The sequence below is a fragment of the Solanum pennellii genome, chromosome 2 (genome assembly GCF_001406875.1).
Source record: "Solanum pennellii chromosome 2, SPENNV200".
Classification (NCBI taxonomy): domain Eukaryota; kingdom Viridiplantae; phylum Streptophyta; class Magnoliopsida; order Solanales; family Solanaceae; genus Solanum; species Solanum pennellii.
In genome coordinates this window covers 57,192,191-57,216,589 of record NC_028638.1, presented here as the reverse complement: position 1 = coordinate 57,216,589, position 24,399 = coordinate 57,192,191, and the positions used below count along the sequence as shown (strand labels likewise).

General features: G+C 35.0%; 2 protein-coding genes and 1 long non-coding RNA gene across 3 annotated transcripts in view; 2 read left to right on the top strand and 1 right to left on the bottom strand.

Annotated features, from left to right (window-relative positions):
• LOC107011360 overlaps nucleotides 1-10,572 on the bottom strand; it is a 21,849-nt gene extending 11,277 nt beyond the window's left edge. The window contains exons 1-7 of the long non-coding RNA XR_003576961.1: nucleotides 10,468-10,572; nucleotides 3,215-3,365; nucleotides 3,132-3,147; nucleotides 2,922-3,005; nucleotides 2,101-2,167; nucleotides 1,117-1,720; nucleotides 758-932 (exon numbers count right to left, since the gene is read on the bottom strand). This is a non-coding gene — a long non-coding RNA (uncharacterized LOC107011360). The remainder of the gene's footprint in view (nucleotides 1-757; nucleotides 933-1,116; nucleotides 1,721-2,100; nucleotides 2,168-2,921; nucleotides 3,006-3,131; nucleotides 3,148-3,214; nucleotides 3,366-10,467) is intronic.
• Nucleotides 10,573-16,573: 6,001 nt separating this feature from the next.
• LOC107010404 lies at nucleotides 16,574-17,607 on the top strand. Its single transcript, XM_015209687.2, has one exon. It carries the CDS (start codon nucleotides 16,659-16,661, stop codon nucleotides 17,349-17,351), a length of 693 nt encoding a protein of 230 aa, XP_015065173.1. The 5' UTR covers nucleotides 16,574-16,658; the 3' UTR covers nucleotides 17,352-17,607.
• A 298-nt stretch (nucleotides 17,608-17,905) lies between these two features.
• On the top strand, nucleotides 17,906-24,173 carry LOC107009482 (nodulation receptor kinase-like). The gene is made up of 14 exons (XM_015208823.2): nucleotides 17,906-18,384; nucleotides 18,901-19,417; nucleotides 19,542-20,020; nucleotides 20,121-20,271; nucleotides 20,432-20,503; nucleotides 20,616-20,684; nucleotides 20,870-20,941; nucleotides 21,102-21,280; nucleotides 21,575-21,801; nucleotides 22,166-22,292; nucleotides 22,379-22,447; nucleotides 22,690-22,879; nucleotides 23,137-23,269; nucleotides 23,572-24,173. Exons 1-14 carry the CDS (start codon nucleotides 18,291-18,293, stop codon nucleotides 23,905-23,907), a joined length of 2,715 nt encoding a protein of 904 aa, XP_015064309.1. The 5' UTR covers nucleotides 17,906-18,290; the 3' UTR covers nucleotides 23,908-24,173.
• Nucleotides 24,174-24,399: the final 226 nt, after the last annotated feature.

The following is a 24,399-nucleotide window of genomic DNA, read 5'->3' as shown; positions in this document are numbered from 1 at the left end:
TGGGGGGGTGAGGAAACTTAACTTTGCCAAGCCTAAACACGAATCAGGACAAAAGCTTTGTGATCTGTCATGGCTTCAGGAAGCATTTAGCCTTATGGGACAGAGAAAATGCACTATGAAATGGAACTTTCTACTAAATCATGCCAAGCAACAGTTTTTCAGCTCTTCAGTCTCTAGAAAAATGTCAAAGATCAATAGCGATAACATACTTCATAGGTCAAAGCTGTGTTTCCAACCTTCACAGCTGAAGAATGAAAATCAACCTAAATGTTTTGGTAGGGCTCTATTTTTTCTGAAAAGCAGAATTTTTTCTTGTGAATTAGATTGGCCTAGATTCACCTAACAGTTTAAAACTCCTGAGAATATGTGCCACCCTTCACAGCTGTGTTTCCAACCTTCACAGCTGAAGAATGAAAATCAACCTAAATGTTTTGGTAGGGCTCTATTTTTTCTGAAAAGCAGAATTTTTTCTTGTGAATTAGATTGGCCTAGATTGACCTAACAGTTAAAAACTCCTGAGAATATGTGCCACCCCTCTACCCTGATCCCACTCAAAAATTAATATACAACTGGATCTCACAATCTCGAAAAGATAGCAAGGCTCCAAGAAGATTGATGTAGCAAATATCTAAATTTACAAAAATTATTGTAAAATTGTCAAAAAAAAAGGACTGCAAATTTTATTTAAAGGTAAGCAGAAATGATTGCGTAAGCAAAAAACAGGAATCTAAGTCATAAATGCCAACAAAAAGCACACCTAGGTTCCACAAAGTCGGATCAAAACAAATTTATCTTGGGTAGTTTAGGTTCAACAGAAACAGTGAATATATCTACTTCGCTGCTCAATGTCAGAAGCACTGTCCAAACTCATAGCTATGTTATTAAGTGATTCTTGTACTGGTCCTTTTTGGAAACAAATCTTGAATTGATACCTGCATAACGAAGTTCAAGGAAAACAGAAACGCCGTCAAAAAACAAGCATATAATTTAGTAAATGTCAACCAAAGATTAGTTTTCCGTTTTTCTTTGTCAGGACAATATACTGAAATAAGTGGATACAGAAATACTGAATGACCTACAGTAGTTGTTAAAGAAACAAAGTCTAGAAAAGATAACTTATAACAGCTCTTTATCCATGCATGTATACTTCCACTGTGTAAACATCAGGACCTGAGATGTATCCTGAAAGCTTGAATGCCCCTATGCTTGAATTGAATTTGTTAAGGGAACTTGGAGGAATACCCACTGGACAACAGCAGCAATGAGAAGAAGAAGCACGTGTGCAAATCAGGTCATCCTCACCATAAGAAAATGAACAAAATGGAAAAAACCAGACCTGAATCGTCCTCAAGTTAGCTGGTGTATCAAAGACGGACCACTTTCAGTATCAAAAATATTGAAGGAGCAACAGGGATGTGCAAGGGAAATTCTTAGCGGAGACTCTTTCGGAGAATACAAGAGAGATTATATAACCAAACCAAATGATCAATCAAATCAAAATACAGCTTTAGAAGTAAACCAGACAGGAAATATCCTCAGAACTCCTACTCCACGAACCTAACTTTGAAATTTTCTCATGTTGACAAGAGGGATAGTAGTCGGTCAGCCATGAGCTTCTAACAAATGAAAAGATATCATTAATAATTGCAATTTTCTCTTAAACATACCATTAAATGGAGTTCCAACTCAGATATTTCCTACAATGCAATTTTCCTTTCACCTGAAAACACAATGAAGTCTGCTTCAACTCCTCAACAATGAGAGAACATTCTGAAGGCGACAATGCATCTCCAAACATATGCCTCTACGAAAATATATAATAAATAGAATGACAATATCAGGAATCAATCCATCAGTTATGCTTCACCCCAAAAATTAGTTGCCCTGCTATAGTGATCTTCATTCCTCTATATCAGTTCCACTCTATCCATATTGAAGCTATTGTTCAAACACAGGAAAACAAAGACAGCAGGAATAAGGAAAAATATCTTAAATCGCTTTTGGTTTTAATTCCCTGTTCTCTTTTTTCTTATGTGGGGGTGTGGGTGGAGGTGAGAGCATCAAGATAGCTCCAGATTCATAAATTAAAAATCAACTTACTTCTGCAAGCCATTCAGGACCTGATTCACTGATAGGATACGGTTGACGATCCAGCTGTCTCAGCAAGCTGTGGGTTGCAAATACATTATTCAGAGAACATGACATGACATTTAAGCAAGATTCCATAAGGAAGATTAGAGTTAATGAAGGAGTAAAATATGAGCCAGTCAGTGTCAGGAGAGTTAATTCAAACTGGAAGAATTGTCAGTCTTAAAAGCAGCAAACACATTGTAATAAAGAAATACAACACTCTAATCAGTAAAATAAATATGTATGAAATGTCCTTGTTAACATTGGCCTGTTGGGTTTTGCAACCAAAAGAATCTAGAGACGTGGTTTTGTACTGTTCTCCCATAGCAAGTGAGAGATAATTTTGTTCTACGGGAACATTGCGACGCAAAGGTCTTGGCTGTCAGGGGCTCTTACTAAACAGGGGCTCCTTTTTAATACATTGAAATCCTATACAATTAGTAATAAATAGTGATGTTTAGCCAGTATTAACCTATTTATCACCCACATTAGAGTTTCAAAAATGATTAGGTGTTTTAAAATATTTTTTTCAGAAAACAACCCAAACTAATTCTCACAAAACAAGCCTTAACACAAACTCAATTATACAAAAAAAAAAAAAAACCAAATACTCACACTTGTTTCCCAACCCCAAAACAATTATCTAATTAATAATATATGTCATCAAAGATCTCGCGCCTTAAATTCCACAGAGGTCTTTGAACGCTCCAAAATCGAATCATATAAAGATCTGGGGCAGTTTAGGTTCAACAAAAACAATGGATATATCTGAGATTTACTTCACTGCTCACTTTCAGAAGCACTGTCAAAACTCGTCGTTATGTTATTGAGTAATTTATGTATTGGTCCTTTGCAAACAAATCTTGAATTGATATCTGCATTACGGAGGTCAAGGAAAACAAAAACACCGTAAAAAGCAAGCATCCAATATGGTAAATGCTAACCAAAGGTTAGTTTTCAGGTTTCTTTGTCCAGGAAAGTATACTGAAACAATTGGATACACAAAAATTGAAGGACCTGCAAATTAAATAGTGGTTGTTAGGAAAACAGAGAATAGAAAAGATAAACTTATCACATCTTATACCTTCACTGTGTAAACATCAGGTAACCTGAGAGCTTGAATGAACCATCGCCTGCATTCAATTTGATTAAGGGAACTCAGAGGAATCCCAAACCCACTGGAAAATAGTCGCAATGGAGAAGGATATGCACGTGTTCAAAGTAGGTCCTCCTCACTGCATGCAAATGAAGAAAATCTATAAAACCGGAAAGTATCAGTTGAGCACTTTCACAATAAGGGTGGTTTGGCGTGGAGAATAATAAGAACAAGAGAAGTGGAAGTCCGTGTGTAATTTCATGAAAAAGGGTGGTTTGGTGTGCAGGGGGAAAGAAAATGAACATTGCATAAATCCCAAACAAGAATCAGATCAAAAGCATTGGAATTTGCCGTGGCTGCAAGCATAGTTAGCTTTATGAGGTGGAGAATACCATGAAATGGAACTTCCTCTTATGTCTGATATACCCACCTGAGTTGCCATGCCAAGCCATAGTTTTCTAGCTCAAGAGAGAACATGTTTGATTGCACTTTGAGTTATACCAGAGAGAGTAAAAAGAACAAAAAAGTGGAAGGTCGCGTACTTTCCCCAAAAAGGTAGTTATAGTGACAAAAACAATTTTTCCGACGCCAAAACACGATTAGCTCAAAAACTTTGAAACACAGCATGGCTGCAAACAACAGATTGACTATGAGACAGAGAAGAAATGGAATTTTCCTAAAGTCTCATAAACCCACCTGAAGTGCCATGCCAAGCAACAGTTGTTTAGCTCGAGAGATAACATGTTTGATTGAACATCAACAGATGAAACCCTCCAAATCTTCATTGTGTATAAATCGGAACAGAGTGAGTAATAAGAACAAGAAACGAGCTCCGCATGGGTAATATCACGAAAAGGGTGGTTCTGAGGGGGGGGGGGATCAGGTCAAAAGCCATGCCAAGAAACAGTTTTCAGCTCAGGAGAGAACATGTTTGATTGCCATTTCGAGTTAAACCAGATAGAAAAATAAAAACAAGAAAAATAATGTGTAATTTCAGAAAAAGGGTAGGTTGGTGAGGAAAACAGAACTTTGTGAGGCCAAAACACAATTAGCTCAAAAGCTTTGAAATTATTTTCTTAAATCTCATATACCCACGTGATGTGTCGTGCCAACACCAAGTTTTTCAGCTAGAGAGGGTGGTTTAGTGTGGAGGGGGGGGAGAGAAAATGAACATTGCCAAAAGCCCAAACAACAATCAGCTCAAAAGCATTGGAATGTGTTGTGGCTGCAAGCCTTTTGAGACGGAGAAGATACACCATCAAATGGAACTTCCTCTTAAGTCTGACAGACCCACCTGAGTTGCATGCCAAGCAACAGTTCTCTAACTAAAGAGAAAACACGTTTGTTTGCTTTTTGAGTTATACCAGAGGGAATAATAAAAATAGGAATGTGGAAGGTCGTGTACTTTCACTAAAAAGGTGGTCATTGAAGTCACAAAAACAAATCTTACCAACGCCAAAACACGATTAATACAAAAGCTTTGAACGCAGCATGGCTGCAAGAAACAGATTAAGTGTCGTGCTAGCAACAGCTAATTAGCTCGAGAGAAAACATATTTCAACATCGACAGATGAGAACCTCCACGTTCTCATTGTATATAAAGCGGAGCAGAGTGAGTAATAAGAAAAAGAAAAGAGGGAGTGACAGGGTAATATCACGAAAAGGGTGGTACCGAGAGGGCGAAAAGCATGGCTAAGTTATAACACGAATCAGCTCAAAAGCTTAGAAGTCTGTCATGGCTGCAAGCCTCAGTTAGCCTTATGAGATAGTGAAGAAACACCATGAAATGGAACTTTATCCAAAATCTCACAGACCACCCCCACCTGAGGTGCCATGCCAAGCAACAATTTCTCAGCTCACGATAGAACATGTTTGACTGCCATTTTGAGTAAAACCAGAGAGAAAAATAAAAACAAGAAAACTTGCGAAAGGGAAGGTTGATGAGGAAAAAACTGAACTTTGCGAAGCCAAAACACAAATAGCTCAACAGCTTTGAAATCCTCCATGGCTGTAAAAAATCAGTTAGCCTTTTGAGACAGACGAGAATTACTTAGAAATTGAAAATTGTTTTCCAAAATCTCAAAGACACACCTGATGTGCTGTGCCAAGTCACGATTATTCAGCTCTAGAGAAAACAAGTTCTACAAAAAAAAACCTCCAAATCCTCATGGTTTATAAATGGAGCAAAGAGAACAATAAGAATAAGAAAAGTAGAAGGTCATGTGTAATTTCACAAAAAGGGTGGTGTGGAGGGGAAAAAAATGAATATTACCAAAAGCCCAAACAAGTATCAGCTAAAAAGCATTGGAATTTGTCGTGGCGGCAAGCAACAGTTAACCTTATGAGACGGAGAAGATACACCATAAAATAGAACTCTCTTACGTCTGATAGACACACCTGAGTTGCCGTGCCAAGCAGCTCAAAGGAGGACATATTTGATTGTTTTTTGAGTTATACCAGAGAGAGTAATAAGAACAAGAAAGGAGCTCCGCATTGGAAATATCACGAAAAGGGTGGTTCTGAGGGGAGGGGGGGGCAATGGCTAAGTCAAAACACGAATCAGGTCAAAAGCTTAGGAATCTGTCATGGCTGCAAGCATCAGTTAGCCTTGTGAGATAGTGAAGAAACATCATAAAATGGAACTTTCTCCAAAATCTCAGAGAACCAAACTGAGTGCCATGCCAAGAAACAGTTTTTCAGCTCAGGAGAGAGAACATGTTTGATTGCCATTTCGAGTAAAACCAGAGAGAAATAAAAACAAGAAAAATTATGCGTAATTTCAGAAAAAGGGTGGGTTGGTGAGAAAAAAACAAAACTTTGTGAAGCCAAAACACAATTAGCTCAAAAGCTTTGAAATCCATCGTGGCTGCGAGCATCAGTTAGCCTTATGACACAGAGAAGAAACACCAATAATCCCACGTGATGTGCCGTGCCAAGACCCAGTCTTTTAGCTAGAGAGAAAACAAGTTTTACAAAACTTACACCAAAAAAAAAACCTCCATATTCTTGTGGTTTATAGAATGGAGCAAAAAGAATCAAAAACAATAAGAGAAAACAAGTTTTACAATACTTACACCAAGACCCAGTCTTTCAGCTAGAGAGAAAACAAGTTTTACAAAACTTACACCAAAAAAAAACCTCCATATTCTTGTGGTTTATAGAATGGAGCAAAAAGAATCAAAACAATAAGAGAAGTGGACAAAAAGGGTGGTTAGGTGTGGAGGGGGGGAAAAAAATGAACATTGCCAAAAGCCCAAACAACAATCAGCTCAAAAGCATCTGAATTTGTCGTGGCTGCAAGCATCAGTTAGCCTTTTGAGACGGAGAAGATACACCATCAAATGATATTTCCTCTTAAGTCTGATAGACCCACCTGAGTTGCCATGCCAATCAACAGTTCTCTAGCTAAAGAGAGAACATGTTTGATTGCTTTTTGAGATATACCGGAGGGAGTAATAAGAAAAGGAATGTGGAAGGTCGTGTACTTTCTCTAAAAAGGTGGTTAAAGTGAGAAAAAAAAATCTTACCGACGCCAAAACACGATCAATACAAAAGCTTAAAACGCAGCATGGCTGCAAGCAACAGATTATGTGTCGTGCTAGCAACAGCTAATTAGCTCGAGAGAAAACATGTTTCAACATCGACAGATGAAAACCTCCACATCTTCATCGTATATAAAACGGAGCAGAGTGAGTAATAAGAACAAGAAAAGAGTGAGTGCAAGAGAAATATCACGAAAAAGGTGGTTCCGAGAGGGGCGAAAAGCATGGCTAAGTTAAAACACGAATCAGCTCAAAAGCATAAAAGTCTGTCATGGCTGCAAGCCTCAGTTAGCCTTATGAGATAATGAAGAAACTCCATAAAATGGAACTTTATCCAAAATCTCCCAGATCCCCACTTGAGGTGCCATGCCAAGCAGCAATTTTCAGCTCAAGAAATAACATGTTTGATAGCCATTTTCAGTAAAACCAGAGAGAAAAATAAAAACAAGGGAACTTGCAAAAGGGTAGGTTGATGAGGAAAAAACTAAACATTGCGAAGCCAAAACCCAAATAGCTCAACAGCTTGGAAATCCGTCATGGCTGCAAAAAATCAGTTAGCCTATTGAGAAAGAGGAGAAACACTAAGAAATGAAAATTGTTTCAAAAATCTCATAGATGCACCTGATTTGCTGTGCCATGTCCCGGTTATTCAGCTAGTGAGAAAACAAGTTTTACAAAACTTCCACAAAAAAGAACCTCCACCTCCTCATGGTTTATAAATGGATCAAAGAGAACAATAAGAATAAGAAAGTGGAAGGTCATGTGTAATTTCACGAAAAGGGTGGTGTGGAGGGGTAAAGAAATGAATATTACCAAAAGCCCAAACAAGTATCAGCTCAAAAGAATTGGAATTTATCGTGGCGCCAAGCAACAATTAGCGTTATGAGACGGAGAAGATACACCATAAAATGGAACTTTCTCTTAAGTCTGATAGACACACTTGAGTTGCCGTGCCAAGGAGCTCAAAGGAGGACATATTTGATTGTTTTCTGAGTTATACCAGAGAGAGTAATAAGAACAAGAAAGGAGCTCCACATTGGATTTATCACGAAAAGGGTGGTTCTGAGGGGAGGGGGGGGGCAATGGCAAAGTCAAAACACGAATCAGGTCAAAAGCTTAGCAATCTGTCATGGCTGCAAGCATCAATTAGCCTTGTGAGATAGTGAAGAAACATCATGAAATGGAACTTTCTCCAAAATCTCAGAGACCCAAACTGAGTGCCATGCCAAGAAACAGTTTTTCAGCTCATGAGAGAACATGTTTGATTGACATTTCGAGTAAAACCAGAGAGAGAAATAAAAACGAGAAAAATTATGTGTAATTTCAGAAAAAGGGTAGGTTGGTGAGAAAAAAACAGAACTTTGTGAAGCCAAAACACAATTAGATCAAAAGCTTTGAAATCCATCGTGGCTGCGAGCATCAGTTAGCCTTATGACACAGAGAAGAAACAACAATAGACCCACGTGATGTGCTGTGCCAAGACCCAGTTTTTCAGCTAAGAAAACAAGTTTTACAAAACTTACACCAAAAAAAAAACTCCATATTCTTGTGGTTTATAGACTGGAGCAAAAAGAATAAAAACAATAAGACAAGTGGACAAAAAGGGTGGTTTGGTGTGGAGAGGGGAAGAAAATGAACATTGCCAAAGCCCAAACAACAATCAGCTCAAAAGCATTGGAATTTGTCGTGGCTGCAAGCATCAGTTAGCCTTTTGAGACGGAGAAGATACACCATCAAATGGAATTTCCTCTTAAGTCTGATAGACCCATCTGAGTTGCCATGCCAATCAACAGTTCTCTAGCTAAAGAGAGAACATGTTTGATTGCTTTTTGAGATATACCGGAGGGAGTAATAAGAAAAGGAATGTGGAAGGTCGTGTACTTTCACTAAAAAGGTGGTTAAAGTGAAAAAAAAAATCTTACCGACGCCAAAACACGATCAATACAAAAGCTAAAAACGCAGCATGGCTGCAAGCAACAGATTATGTGTCGTGCTAGCAACAGCTAATTAGCTCGAGAGAAAACATGTTTCAACATCGACAGATGAAAACCTCCACATCTTCATCGTATATAAAACGGAGCAGAGTGAGTAATAAGAACAAGAAAAGAGGGAATGCAAGAGTAATATCACGAAAAAGGTGGTTCCGAGAGGGGCGAAAAGCATGGCTAAGTTAAAACACGAATCAGCTCAAAAGCTTAGAAGTCTGTCATGGCTGCAAGCCTCAGTTAGACTTATGAGATAGTGAAGAAACTCCATGAAATGGAACTTTATCCAAAATCTCCCAGATCCCCACTTGAGGTGCCATGCCAAGCAGCAATTTTCAGCTCAAGAAATAACATGTTTGATAGCCATTTTCAGTAAAACCAGAGAGAAAAATAAAAACAAGGGAACTTGCGAAAGGGTAGGTTGATGAGGAAAAAACTGAACTTTGTGAAGCCAAAACATGAATAGCTCAACAGCTTGGAAATCCGTCGTGGCTGCAAAAATCAGTTAGCCTATTGAGAAAGGGGAGAAACACTAAGAAATGAAAATTGTTTCCCGAAATCTCATAGACGCACACCTGATTTGCTGTGCCATGTCCCAGTTATTCAGCTAGAGAGAAAACAAGTTTTACAAAACTTCCACGAAAAAAAACCTCCATATCCTCATGGTTTATAAATGGAGCAAAGAGAACAATAAGAATAAGAAAGTGGAAGGTCATGTGTAATTTCACGAAAAGGGTGGTGTGGAGGGGTAAAGAAAATGAATATTGCCAAAAGCCCAAACAAGTATCAGCTCAAAAGCATTGGTATTTTGTTGTGGCGGCAAGCATCAGTTAGCCTTACGAGACGGAGAATATACACCATAAAATGGAACTATCTATTAAGTTTGATAGACCCACCTGAGTTGCCGTGCCAAGCAGCTCAAAGGAGGACATATTTGATTGCTTTTTGAGTTATACCAGAGAGAGTAATAAGAACAAGAATAGTGAAAGGTCGTTTATCTTCTTCAAAAAGGTGGTTAAAGTAACAACCAAAAAAAAAAATTCCAACACAGAAACACAATTAACTCAAAAAGCTTTGAAACGCAGCATAGCTGCAAGAAACAGATTGACTATGAAACAGAGAAGAAAGACAAAGAGAAGGACTTATCCTAAAATCTCATAGACCCACCTGAAGTGCAGTGCCTAGCAACAGTTGTTTAGATCAGGAGATAACATGTTTTATTGAACATCGACGGATGAAAACCTCCAAATCTTCATTGTGTATAAAACGGAGCAGAGTGAGAAGTAAGAATAAGAAAAAAGGGAGTGCATGGGTAATATCACGAAAAGGGTGGTTCTGTGTGGGGGGGCGCATGGCTAATTCAAAACACAAATAATGCCGTGGCTGCAAGCATCAGTAATACTTATGAGATAGTGAAGAATTACCATGAAATTGAACTTTCTCCAAAATCTCACAAGTTCCTACGGTCAATAACATGATCTTTGTCCTTGAATTGCACAAATAAAAATTGACATGAGTAAAAGAAGTAACCGGAACGTTCTACTTCTTTAATTTTCAAGAATTGAAGTGAGAGTTGGCATCTTGAACCCTAGCAACATATTAAGAGTGAAATTGATTTGAAGATGAATATTACAAGTTTCCATAGTCTAATACCATGGTCTTTGTCCTGTACAATATAGAAACAGAGAAGTAACTGGAAATCCTCATTACTTACCTTTCTTCTAATATTGTGCGAGAGATTGACTTAGGGCTTTGATCGGACAGTTCCGGCGGCGTACTCCGCCGGCGGCGTATGTAGTAAGTTCTTATTCTTCCGTTGGTAGCGTGTGAATTATGTTCTTATACTTCTTATTTATAGCTTTCCAAAAAAAAAAAAAAAAGAAGTTGGACGCGTAAAAAATAAATAAATTAATCAACGCGTCAAAAAAAAAATAGTTAATGGAGTAATCTTTTTTTTTAAAATCCAAGTTCTTTTTTTTTTAATTTTTTATTTTAAATTAGAAGAGTCTATGACTCTATTTTGCATTTATTTATTTGTTAATGTAAAATTTGTTATATCATCTATAACGTTAAATTATTTAACTCATATAATCTCATACGAAATTATGTTTCAACATTTTTATTCTAAGTTATTAGATTATATATATTATATTTTATATTTATTAAATAAATTTCTTAAAATTATATATAAAAATTTAGTTAAAAGTACCTATATTTTGAGTTCATATTTAACTTTTACGCGGGCGAAGAAAATGCATTTCTGATACTGGTGAAGTATTGAACAAACTATAAGGAAAAAATCTCTTTCTTATTTCTATGCATTTGTACCATAATCTCATATCAAACTTCCAAAATATTAATATTGTTTTATTTGTTTGACTTAAAATAAAAAGCTTGCACTTCACGTGATAACAAATAAAACATATTTTTTGCAAGCTTTAATACTACAATTATTTTAAATATAAGTATGTATTTGAAACAATTAGTCACTTTTAATCGCGGTTGTTGATATTTTAAAACATACAAAGAGTACACTTCCTTCCAATTTATTCTACTTGGACAGAAACATATGACATTATATTTCGAAAGAATACATGAAAAACTATTGTTAATAGGAAATAATAAAAAAGAGACTATATATAGTTTCTAGTCGTCCCAAATACAACTAGATCAAATAGTTGTAGAATAAATTTTCACAAACGTGATTACCAAATGCATAAATTATCTTAATACATAAAATAAAAATGATTTACTCACGTCTCAAATTTGAAGTTCTAAAGATTACATATGCCATAGTGAGCTTGTAGGAGGATAAGAAAAAATCATATAAATAAAAAGATTAGCCCTAAAAAAATGAGACCGGAAAGTGATACCTCCGTAACTTTGATTGCTTCATACAAGTCTAAATCTTAAATTATTCGTGCAATTAATTATCATTGAGATTGAAGGCTCTACTCTCATGAATTTTAGAACATGTTCCTGATTGAATATAATAAAAGATTTTAGAGCAGAAATATTGACCTCCATGAATATATATATAAGTAAGAATATGCGTAAAAAAATCAAATGAACGCCAAATATAAAGTAAAAAATACACATAGATATTCAAGGATTGTGTAAACTCGACTTTTTTATCACCAAAAAAATCTGTAAGTTTTTTCAAAATATTTTACTCTCAGCTATAAATATAACACAAAACTTCAATTGTGATCTAACGACAAATACACTATCTTTTAATCTAATCGTTAAAATAAAAATAAAAAATTTCTATAATTTTTACGAGTATTTTCGTCCCTTATACTGACATGTTTAGTAGTATGTGATTATGTCTACCTTATATGAAATTGAGATTACTCCAATAAAGTGTCATTTACTTGACCCATAAATAATGTACTTTTTGAAGGCAATCTCGAAAATCAAACCTATAATGACAACTTGTGAAGATTTTAATCTTTACAACTGGGAGGTTGGTTATTAACATTACCAAATAGAAGTGCTTGTTTATTTTGAGAAAAGACATACTTCTACTTTAATTTGTTTACACAACTTACTCTAGGACTTTATCTCTACTTTAATTTAAATTTAATTTAATTACTCCTTAAAGGATGACATGTCAAAAATTGTATAATCAAATATTAGTGTGCCTGGAAGAAAAAGACACAAAAAAATTGATATATGTCATTATTAACAAAATATATGTATATAACTCATCTGTTTGGTTCAACTATTTTTTTAAGTTTTTCGAATAAAATCATAACTAAATTAAAAACTATTGGTTTTAAAAAATCTTAAATTAAATCAAATCAAACCCAAAATAAAATTGGTCTTATTTTGTTGATTTGGTTCGATTTTTCAATTTGGATCGATTTTTATCCAAACTGTGAACACCCTTAGATGACATAATTAATAACCTACTTTACTAATTCTTAAATACTTTATTTTGAATTATGAGCCGTTTGGTAGAATGTATTAGCAAAAATAACGTATGTATAATTATATCGATTAGTAATCCCTTGTTTGGTGCATTTTTTCATGCAATGTATAATTAACGATTGTGTTAGTTATATACTCTATTGTGTATTGAGGAGTGTGTTATTAATACTATGAATTTCTAGGTATTAGTAATGCAAAGAATTTAATACATACATCAATATGGTTAAAGACCAATTACCCCTCAAAAAGTACTTTTACATCTTTCCATCATAATTGTGAAGGGTACTTTTGTAAATAAATACTTTTGTACCATGCATACTATTTTTAATATATTAAACCAAACAATGTACTCCCTCCGTTTCAAAAAGAATGTCCTCATTTTCTTTTTAGTTTGTTTCAAAAAGAATGTCTCCTTTTTTTTTTTTTGGCAACACATTAACTTTAACTTTCTACATAGCATGTTTAAAACCAAAAGATTAAAGCCATTTTGGTACATTTGACATAACTTTAATTTTGAACCACAAGATTAAAAAGTCTTCTTTCTTTTCTTAAATTCTGTTCCAAGTCAAACTAGGCCAATCTTTTTGAAACGGAGGGAGTATAAGATATAATCTATGCATAACTAATACAAGTATAATTAATATATGCATTACTAATAGGGATAATTGTACAGAATAACAAATCAAAATCTAAAATAAAGGGAGTAGCTACTGTTTGATTTAATTGTGCTTCATAACAAATGTTTGTCAGTCGCCTCTCTCCCTAAACTCTCGCTCGCCACTCACCATCAGCTCGTCTTTTTCGCTTTATACAACAGAAGTGTATAAATTGTATTTCTATTTTGTATAAACCGAGAGAAAATTGTATATACACATGCAAAAACATATATGTATGTGCTATACACTTAATTATATAATATACAAACATTTTACTTCGATTCAATTGTATACAAATGTAAATTTTATACAAATATTGCAGCGAAATAGGTCAGCGAATTATACAATTGCAGCAAAATACAATTTTCTCTCGCTTTATATAACAAAAGTGTATAAATTGTATTTCTGTTTTGTATAAAGCGAGAGAAAATTATATATACACATGCAAAAACATATATCTTCTTCCTATACACGTATAATTATACATATACAAACATTTTACTTCGATTCAATTATATATGAATGCAAATTTTATACAGATATTGCAGCGAAATAGGCCAGCGAATTATACAATTACAGACTTTGTATATGTATATAATACATTTATATGTTTGCTATGGAGCGCAATTATGCAAACTTTGTTATAACATACAAATATAATATTTTTATTTGCTATATGTGAAAGTTATCCTTACTAATACACCTTATTGAATATTATTTTTATACACCCTACCAAATGACTACATCTTCTTCATTATTTATTTTGTTCTTTTTCTGTATCTTCTTCTTCATTTTTTTTCTTTTCTCTTTTGTTTTCTTTTCATTCTGTTCAAGGTAAATATTCTTTTTCCACATTTTTTCTTCTTTTCTTTTCTGTTTTAATTCATTTCTTACTTTCTTCAACTAAATCTTTGATATTTGATTCATCGGCACCATTTTTTACATCAAAAATAATTTATTAGATTTATCATTTTAAAAAGGATTATTAGATCTATGAGATTTTAAATTCTCTCTGAATTCGTCACGTATATTTTCATTTGTTCCTTATTAATTACTTATATCTCATAAAAAAAATTCTTTTTTCATAATCGACAAAGAGAAGGACCTTTCCCAAAAATCTCATAGACCCACTTGAAATGCAGTGCCTAGCAACAGTTATTTAGCTCAAGAGATAACATATTTTATTGAAGATCGACAGATGAAAACCTCAAAATCTTCATTGTGTATAAAATGGAGTAGAGTGATTAATAAGAATATGAAAAAGGAAGTGCATGGGTAATATCACGAAAAGGGTGTTTGTTGGGGGGGAGCATGAACAAGTCAAAACACGAATCAACTCAAAAGCTTAGTAATCTGCCATGGCTGCAAGCATCAGTTATCCTTATGAGATGTGAAGAAACACCATGAAATGAAACTTTCTTCAAAATCTCACAAACCCCCACCTGGGGTGCCATGTCAAGCAACATGTTTTCAGCTCAAGAGAGACATGTTTGATTGCCATTTTGATTAATACCGGAGAGAGAAATATAAATAAGAAAAGTAATGTATATATAGTTTTACAGCAAAATGGTGGTTTGGTGAGAATAAAAATGAAATTTTGCGAAGCTAAAACACAATTAGCTCATAGCCTGCCTATCAGTTGAGTAATGCATGCAACCCTAGATACTACAACAACCATTCCAAGTTATGAACATAATAGTTGGCAGTCCAATATTTTGCAAAAAAGATTACGATATCTTTCTACCATCAACACCAGTCCCTCTCGTGAGATACCAGATTCTCAAAAATAAAGTACAACTTCAGGTGATGAAGTAAAATAAAATTGAGCAGAATTTTCTACACATCAAAATGCATTACATCAATATCAAAAAAACGAATACTTTTCATTTATAATTTATAATTTTAATTTTAAGTCATAAAATTACAAATTAATATTTTTGGCGTATTAAATAAATTTCTTAAATATTTAAAATATAATATATGCCTAAAATTGGTGATGCAGTTCAATTGTTTCCAATGGACGAGTAAAAGAGACTATAAATTTACAGATACTATATTATTATTCAACCATATAATACCCTTCACCAGATAAGGTTATAATAAGGATAATAAAATGATTAAAATAGTTTATAAGAACTTACATATACTTATGCACTGCCAGTTAATTGGATATATATAAATCAGTATTTAACACGTAATAATTGTTTTATTGCCTAAACTCACTTTGATAAATAATAATAACTGTTTAGTTGCTAAAAAAAATTCATTGCCTAAGCGCATCTATTCCGCAACTATAAAGCATATACCAAAAAATTGTCTCTCAATCTTTGTTTCTCCAACAAAGAATGATTTTTAGATTTTTTCTTTTTTTCATTTTGTTTATCATACATTATTTAAATATTAGAACATAATCAAAACTTTAAATTTGTGTCGGAAGATCCACCAATAAAAACACGCTCTAATAAAATTGATTTCTTACTTAAAAGTAAACTTCAAAAATTTTAATAAAAAAAAATATTTATCACTTTACTACGATCTTAAATAAATTGTTGTTAGCAAAAGGATAAGCTTTGGTTTTATTAAATAAACAATTGACAAAAGGAAAAATAGTGACGAAATACATATATTAATTTTAAAAAGGTCAAGAATATTAATTATTTATTAAGCATACATCTTATGCTTGGAATATACGATTATGATTATTATGCTGTACAGACAAATATTATGATATGAATATCTTAATTTGCCAGAATTAAGAAAACACAAAAGAAATTGGACATTTGTCCAGATTCCAATTTCTACAATAAGAAATTTATGTATTTAACGGATGTCATTATGCCATACTTAAAATAGTCTGTAACTGCTTTGGCTATTTGATCTTTCTAAAATCTTAATTAAAAAGATGGTATTTACCTTTGAAAATATAATATGCTATCCCCTCAAATACTAGCAATTTGATAATTCTCTTAATTAAAAATAGATGTTCTTATGCATAAATAAATTATGTTCTCACTGAAAATTATAAGACTTGATAAAATTAATGTCAACTTTAGAGGCTATCGATGAGTTCACCCTAAATAAAAATAAAGAGAGTATCAATTCACCTGAAGAATTTATATTTTAAGAGTTCAAATTATTTTTAAATTATTAATTATTGTGATTTAGTCTTAAAAGTTTTACGTTTTAAATTGAAAATGTGGCAAGTAAATAAGAAACTATGTTAGTATAGTATTTTTCATCTTTGTAAAACGGCAACGTTTGATAAGTCTCCTTCATGAACGCCCATTGAGATCCAAATGTATGCAGAAGAAGAAGAATGGATAGATATGTTCAACAATTCCTCAACAGGCTATCTTTAGCCTCCATCATTGCAGCCACATTTATCCTTTTCTTGCTTTTCATCCGAACACCTGAAAGCTGCGTTAATCCCAATATCACCAAACCTAAGCCCCATCACCGTTTCCCCAAATCAACCTGCGATTTCGCTCACCGGAGTTACACCTCAATTAAGAAACACAACCGTCGTGTATGGTCCACAACCGCCTGGATCCAAACAGTTCTTTCTTTCAAATCCCAATTCCAGGCTCTTCAGGACAAGAAGCTGTTTACTAAACATTCACGGGCTCTCGTGGTATCTGCTGGGGCGGGTCAGGCTGTAATGGCCCTAAAAGAAATGGGCCTTCACGACATTACTGGTGTGGAGGTTGTGGATTCGCCGCCGCTTGTCAGACGTGCGGATCCGCATAGTCTGCCCTTTTTCGATAATGCGTTTGATCTCGGGTTTAGTGCGTATTTGGATCGGGCATTGTTTCCTGATAGATACGTGGCGGAAATGGAGAGAACGGTGAGACTTGGTGGCGCGTGTGTAGTGGCTGTGGAAGAGTGCGGCGGCAGAGAGGTGGAGGAAGTGGTGAAATTGTTTCGGAAGTCTAAGGTGTTGGGGATAAGGAATGTGACTATGGGTGATGAAACGAGGACTAGAATCGTATTGAGAGTTATGAGTGACTGAAAATTTCAGTTGATTTGCTGTTCAGCTTCCAGTAAAAAACTTCGAAACTTGCGAGGGATACCTGTTACCTTCCACGGCAATGTCCAAGTGATAACTAAAGAGTGAAAATTCACGTATAGTTGCTAATTCGACTTTCTAATAGACTAGTTAATTTAGTAGTTTGAAGAGGAAATTCTATTATTCAATTTTGTTGTCTTTTGAGTGAGTTCCCGATATTGTAAATATCATTTACACTTTGATCAATTCCTTCCTTCCTTTCAAAGTGGATGGGAGTGTGTGGTTAATTGGTAGTAATTTGATTAGTTGTGTTTACAATGGTATAATATCCTTTTCACCTTAGAATAAAATAAGCTGTAAATTACATGATTGAGAGCACCAAAAGGTAACTTTCTTGACTTGTATAGTATGAATAAAGAAAGAGAGTTAAATAAGTGAAGGCTCATTTCCTTGAGGTTTCGCAGTAGATAACAGACAAAAGGAGAGACGAATTAGAGAAGATGATTGACGAAGGGTTGTTTTGTTCCACCCTATTATTATTATTATTATTATAATTGCAATTTGAGTTGTATCATTAAACTAATTATTATCCCACCATTACCATGACAAAGACGATTACTATTTGTTTAATCATGTAATCTCATAAACAATGTAAAATAAGTGACGTTTCTTTTGTACTAATTTTTAGTTTAGTTTTTACCTAGTAATGCTTCAAGAATTGAAACCATTGGAAGTCATAAGTCCCAGTTTGCTGGTATCTGCAAAACCTATCTTGTTCCCTCCTACCTATTTTCGCTTTTTAATCAGTTTTTCATTTAAAAATTACAGAAAATCATGAGTTGGAAATTGGATTTTGTAGATAACCAAAGTTTAATGAGATAGGCATAGTCAGGTTTTGAGTTGGGATGACCTGATGGGGCAATTTTCTTCCATGAGAATAGGATGATGGAAGTAGATAATTGCTGGAACATAAGGTTGGTCAACTGTGTTATCATCTGCCTGGTGATATATATACAATCTGCCTTTGCACAAGAAGGTGAGTCTACATAAATCATGTTTGATGTTTTTTTTTTTTTAGTTTGACAATGATATAAAGAGTTACCAATTGGTTTGATATCAATAAGATAGTTGCTCTTTCCTCTATTGTGAATGATATTGATCATCGTCATCCTGTTGATCTCTATAACGTTTGTTGAATTCCATCAGGAACCCTAAGAATTCCCAATTAATCACCACATAAATACTGATATCATTGGTCAAAAAGAAAAAAATTGCCTCAAACTATCATATAAATCTGTGTTTGATTGCTTCACAAAGTGCTGCAAAACTCTAAACCTACTTACACTGCATAAGTAGATTGTATTGACTACAAATCAAAAAAGAGCATAAGCAGATCAGGTAAAATAAACTTACCTGTCTTACAAAACACATGCAAATCATTGTAACGACAAGCAGTAACCAGCTATTCGTAGCATATATATGTAATTGCAGATATGTCACATAATTAGGTTACTTAAATCTAACTGATAAGTTCCTATGTGGTTTCGAGCAGGATTTCTAAGTATTCAGTGCTGTGCTACTGCAAACTTTACAGAACCACGTACCAACTTAAGTTGGATTTCAGATGGAATTTGGTTCCCTGAAAATCAGAGTTGCATATCAAGGCCAGTGTACAAGAGTGAACACTATGAACGAGCTCGATCTTTTAGCTCAGACATTAGTCATAAGTGGTGTTACAGCTTGCCAACCAGGAAAGAGCATGACTATCTAGTAAGAGGTACATTTCTTTCTGTCAAACAAGAGAAGACTCTCCCACACAGTTCTTTTGTTGTTTTGATTGGTGTCACACCAATAGCCACAGTGAAGTCATCTGATGAACTTAAGGTTGAGGGAATTTTTAGAGCTACTAGAAGCTATACAAACTTCTGCCTATTGAAAAAGAAAGGGAATCCGTACATTTCTAAGGTTGAACTCAGACCGATAAATTCAGATTATCTGAAAAAGGAGCCTTCAGAAATACTCAAACTTGTACATAGAGTAGATGCTGGAAATAAGGTTGCGGAAATCAGGTATTCTTTCATCCTATCACAGAATTATATTTTGAATTCGAAAGAGAGTATATTCTTTCATAGTAACAAACATGTTATCATATCAAGTATCATGAAGTGATAATGTGAAGACTTGTCAACTCAGGTACCCATATGACCAGTACGATAGAATTTGGAGACCAGCCTCAAATCTAGAATCACAAGTTACTCAAACGCCGCCATCCATTTTTAAGCATGTCTTTGCAAGAAAACACAGTTTATTACCTCCTGCATTCGTATTACGAACAGCCCTCACCCATCCAGAGAGATTGGACTTCTTGCATGAAGACCTTGACACAGGATATTATACTTACTCTCTCTTCCTGTACTTTCTAGAGCCCAATGACTCAGTTCAACCTGGAGAAAGGGTGTTCTATATATACATTAACAACGAAAAGAGACTTAAGGTTGATATACTGGCTAATGGTTCCAGATACCTGGATGTAGTTCTGAATTTCAGAGCAAATAGGTTTGTTAACCTGACGATGATCAAGGCCTCAAATCTATCTCAATTGGGACCCATTTGTAATGGTTATGAGATTTTAAAGGCTCTTCCTCGGGTTAAAGAAACAGCCACTGAAGAAGGTAATTTTACTCAAGAATATGCATAGTAGCAGAATTTAAGATAGCCATAGTAGAAAAGCATTACAGAAAAGTGCATTTATTATCTCTTTATATGTTTCAGTTGACATAATGGCGAATGTCAAGAAGGAATTATTGCAACAAAACAAAAACAATGAAATATGGAAGAGTTGGTCAGGAGACCCTTGTCTTCCCCTTCCATGGCCGGGCCTAACTTGTGGTCGAGTTAATGGTACTTCAGTCATCACTCAGATGTAAGTTATTCCCTCTCTATCAAATACTCAAAGCAGTTTGTTTTTCTGAACATTATCAAATAATATGTCTTACCATTTTTTCCACCTCATTTATCCGAAGCATAGTAAGCACATTTGTGATAGATGGATTTAATCATTTTTCTCTTATTCCCTACCACAGAGATCTCTCCTCAGGTGGACTTAGTGGACCTAGCCCTCCTAGCATCCAAAAACTGATGCACCTGAGAAAACTGTATGGCAAGCCTTTGTCATCAACACTAATATTTCACCTATTCAGTATCTTTTAAAACAAATTTACAATCTGGTGTAGTTTTACTAAGCAATCAAGTTATTTGCCAAGACAGGAATATCAGCATTAATGTCTCTAGTGGCACAAATTCACTCTTCACATCATCCTTCACATACTCTACAAGGTAAATCTTCTATGTTGGTTTCCACATAAAATAATCGTTAAATAATATCCACACAGAGGATTAATCTCTGAAAAAAATAACAAAGCTGTACAACAAGTTTTACTAGCAAGCTGCCTTCATGCTTCATATTTTTCAATAAAAAAGTATGATGTGAAGCTAATATCTTTGTCTTGTTGTCCCTCCAGATACTTAAGCAGAAGGATTCATATCAGCAACAAGCTTTCTAGAAGCATAAAAGAATCTAATATTACAACAGAGTATGAAACCACTGCCCTGTCTTCAGAAAAAGAAAACAATTTCTACCATTTTACGTTGTCCACTTTTTCTCTGGGGGTGGGGGAAAGCAATGCGATATCAAGAGCAGGGAACTGACAAAGAAGAGAAATAAACTAATTTGTTTTTCTTTTTACATTTCAGCAAAGGGATGGCTAATGTTAAACAAAACTCAAGTTCAACACATAAACTTGTCATTGGAGCAGCTGTAGGTACAGCCCTCCTGGTGATCCTTGCAATTGTTATCTCTGTGGTCTGCCTCTTCAAAAGACGAGTAATGGCAGGACCAAAATTTCTTATGAGAAATTACTCGATCACAAGGAGTAAGTACACTCTCAGCACACTAGAAATAATCCTGCACGCATAATGCATGATAATTTATCAAAGATAATTTAAGAATCTTTTGTTGTTGCTTGCAATAGCTTAAGACTGGAGTCAACAAGCATAAATCATAAAAGTTTTCATGATTAAGAAAAGCAGAAACTGTTACTATATCATCTGTCGCAAAGAAGCTTATTTGACAGGAACTCCAGAAATTTGAAACTGAGTTTATATCTTTAACATTTGGTACTTAAACTCAACGAAGCAATATGCTCAAAAAAATAATTCAAATGCAGATGCAGTATATTCAGTACCAAGCACGGATACTACCATGATGAAGTCAATATCCTCCAGGAACTTCAAATTGGAATATATAGAAGCTATTACTCAGAACTACAAAACTTTGATAGGTGAAGGTGGCTTTGGATCCGTTTACCATGGTACCTTACCTGATGGTGTAGAAGTGGCTGTAAAGGTCAGGTCAGCCACTTCGACTCAGGGAATTCGAGAATTCAATAACGAGGTAACAATCTAGAGTATTTGTAGACCTATTTCCTCCCAACTTCCTTATTTGCATCAAAGCAACAAAAACATGTTACCTAAAATGTGAGAAAAGCATCAGCACATGGTGTGAGCAATGAATCTTCTATTTTATATTGCTGTTTCACATAGGGAATAAACTAACGATATGCTCCACAAGATTAATACTTCCTCACAGATCCGTGATGTTCTCTTCATAATTACTTCCGACAAGCAGTATTGCCTCTGAAATGTCTTAGCTCTTCAGGAGCCATCTATATAATAATGCATCTTATCCATGATAGTTAACCCATGCATCACAAATAACACAGCATGCAAGTTAACCACTGCTGTAATTTGTATTACAGCTTAACCTTCTGTCAGCTATCACACATGAGAACCTGGTCCCTCTTATTGGCTACTGCTGCGAGAATGAACAGCAGATTCTGGTTTATCCATTTATGTCAAACAGCTCCCTACAGGATAGGTTATATGGTACTGCATACATAAACAAATTCCTGTCTATCACTTTATCATAAGAACCAGCACTAATTTCTTGCTTGTTCCTTCATCTTGTTTAGGAGGAGCAGCAAAAAGGAAGATTCTAGACTGGCCGGCCAGACTTTCCATTGCGTTAGGAGCAGCGAGAGGCAAGTAACACAAGACTCTGCTATTCATGCAGCTCTTCAATGAAATAAGCCAATATCTATGGACTTAAGCATGCGTAAATAAAAAGAGAACGTGTTTACCTGAGAGACAAAGATTGAAGGCAGAATTTAATTGAGTTAAACAATCAATCATTCCCTAGCACTTACTATGAAGACACATTTGTAAACAGAAAATACCTAAGTATGCCGTTTTCATTATGTCATTTTCTCTTAACCTTCTTCAGGTTTGCTGTACCTTCACACATTCTCGGAGCGTTGTCTGATCCATAGGGACGTCAAGTCAAGCAACATACTCTTGGATCAGAGCATGTGTGCCAAGGTTGCTGATTTTGGATTTTCAAAATATGCATCTCAAGAAGGGGATAGTGGTACTTCTTTAGAAGTAAGGGGGACAGCTGGGTACTTGGATCCAGAGTAAGTATTATCTCTTCTAGATTGTGTCGTCATTGAGAAATTAGAACCAGAGATAAGTTTCTAAAGCGTAGCTTAACAGACAGCTCTGCTACCTTAATATGGGTTACGCGAAGTGATTATTATTTGAATCATCCGCAAGAGATTCTATTAGTATATTTATTGACTTTATTTTCGTTATAATTAACCATAGCACAAATGATTCAAAAATCTTTGGGGAAATCCAGCTCATGTCTTTTTCATGAATTCTTTCATCATAGGTACTACTCGACCCAACGTCTGTCAGCAAAAAGTGATGTCTTCAGCTTTGGAGTTGTCCTATTGGAAATCCTCACAGGTCGAGAGCCTCTCAATATTAACAAGCCAAGAAATGAGTGGAGCTTGGTTGAATGGGTATGGCCCAACTTGGCAAGTTATTTCTTTTAACTGAAATTATCCAGATACAAATTGCTACTATTACTGAATCCTCAGAACCACACAATCTCTTCCCATAATTTATCTGCAGCAAACTACAGTGCCATGAAAAACTGAAAGAGCATCTTTACACAAAGAACTTCTGTTGTTATTAGCGATAATTAACAGCTACTCAGATGATAAACTGATGTTGATTGCTTAACTACTTTGCAACTATATTATACTCTTTTGATTTGCATGTTTACATCTGATCACATGCAAGTATTCACTTTGAAATACAGGCGAAACCTCTAATAAGAAGCTCAAGAGTTGAAGAAATGGTGGATCCCACTATCAAGGGAGGGTATCATGGTGAGGCGCTGTGGAGAGTGGTAGAGGTGGCTTTGGCATGCACAGAGACATACTCGACTTACAGACCATGCATGGCGGACATTGTAAGAGAGCTCGAGGATGCATTGATAATAGAAAATAATGCATCAGAATACTTGAAGTCCCTAGACAGCTTTGGAGGATCAAACCGTTTCTCTGTAGAAAGGTCCATTGTCCTTCCACCTATTAAATCTCAAACAGAACCATCCAGTCTCCTCTCAAAACCAGCCCCTCCACAACCAAGGTAAATGCTGTAGAGGAATGGATTTAAACTGATTGCAATAGATAACAGAATTCTTAGAAAAGTTTTTGGAATTTTTGCAAATTACTCCTCAAATTCCTTTTTAAACTGTTCATTTAGTAGAGCAGATTTTGTTATACATGCCAGAGAACAGGAAGCAGTGTTGTCAAAGGTGTGCTTAAGCCCCAAAGTGAGGCATACTTTCCTTGCGATTGAGATCTTGAAGACTGATATGTCACTTTATCGTAAAAAAATTCGATTTCTTTGTTCATATATTTGTTTATTCCCGCTTAAAATTATTAATCTTGAACTTCCACATATATATATTTATTTATGTTTGTTTCTCCACTTTGACCTTCATTAAAGCACACACTTTATTTGTACTTAAAGCCTCAACAAAGCCTATTTGTGCTTTTCGCCTTTGATAAAACCTAATCAAAGATGGATTGCTTCATCTTTTTCTGGAACAAGAATGAATACAAATTTGATTAAGTATGCC

Bases quoted from the DNA above. Each gene is read 5' to 3' on its own strand.
- LOC107009482 (XM_015208823.2), top strand. From the start codon at position 18,291: ATGATGGAAGTAGATAATTGCTGGAACATAAGGTTGGTCAACTGTGTT. The intron at 21,802-22,165 runs GTAACAATCTAG...TTTGTATTACAG, and splicing joins TTCGAGAATTCAATAACGAG to CTTAACCTTCTGTCAGCTAT. The intron at 22,293-22,378 runs GTACTGCATACA...CATCTTGTTTAG, and splicing joins CCTACAGGATAGGTTATATG to GAGGAGCAGCAAAAAGGAAG.
- LOC107010404 (XM_015209687.2), top strand. From the start codon at position 16,659: ATGGATAGATATGTTCAACAATTCCTCAACAGGCTATCTTTAGCCTCC.